Source organism: Sinocyclocheilus grahami, unplaced genomic scaffold (genome assembly GCF_001515645.1).
Source record: "Sinocyclocheilus grahami isolate Dianchi unplaced genomic scaffold, SAMN03320097.WGS_v1.1 scaffold10798.1, whole genome shotgun sequence".
In the NCBI taxonomy this organism is placed as follows: domain Eukaryota; kingdom Metazoa; phylum Chordata; class Actinopteri; order Cypriniformes; family Cyprinidae; genus Sinocyclocheilus; species Sinocyclocheilus grahami.
Window position 1 is genome coordinate 2,032 of NW_015513451.1, and position 742 is coordinate 2,773.

The 742-nt window shown below is 43.3% G+C and overlaps 1 protein-coding gene across 1 annotated transcript; it reads left to right on the forward strand.

The window, feature by feature from the left end:
* The first annotated feature begins 6 nt into the window (after nucleotides 1-6).
* On the forward strand, nucleotides 7-644 carry LOC107578545 (uncharacterized protein C2orf42-like). Its single transcript, XM_016264493.1, has 3 exons — nucleotides 7-39; nucleotides 125-293; nucleotides 611-644. The coding sequence occupies exons 1-3, from the start codon at nucleotides 7-9 to the stop codon at nucleotides 634-636; spliced, it is 228 nt and encodes a 75-aa protein (XP_016119979.1). The 3' UTR covers nucleotides 637-644.
* The last annotated feature ends 98 nt before the right edge of the window (nucleotides 645-742 follow it).

Sequence of the window (742 nt, forward strand, 5' to 3'; positions counted from 1 at the left end):
AACTTGATGCATGTGAAACGCATCTTTGATACCCCAGAGGTGTGTGCTCGTTTTGCATCAGATCTTCACTAATGGCCATAGCATCTGTGGGCAATCTCTTAATGAATGCACTCTGTTTGTACAGTTACCTCTAGAACTCACTCAGAGTTTTGTGAAGAACAGTGACAGCTCCTATTCACCGTACCGCTGTCGGGAAACCCCTACTGATCCTGCATCAGACACCTGTCACCATTCACGCACCAATAAGCCTCTGGCCATCAGACCACTGGAGCTACGTACCTTCCTCAGAGTGGGTAAGTGCATCTATTCACTTATTATGAAGTCGGATTTATCGGTCCTGGTTTTGTGCCAAATCATATTCTCCTATCAATTCTCATCCCCAACTGGACCCAAAGTGATTCCACTGGCTACAAGAACTGTTCTTTTAGATAGAAAGAATGAAAGTGTGTTCTTTTATATTCCTGATTCAATATTGCTTGTTGTTGTGTGTAGTTAACCATAGATAAGCATAAGTAGATGCCACATTAGACACGTTGACGTGTCCGCCAACTTGGAGCGGTCACTTTTGACTGCCATTGTGTTACTTCCTGTCATTATGTGCTCATCACAGACATACCTAGACAAAACAAGAACTAGACCTTGGACACACTGGTACACCCACACAAAAACGAGGATTAAGGGCACACACACCAGAACAAATGCACATATGCTTGCAGGCACCTCTTGTTGTTGTTATATTTTT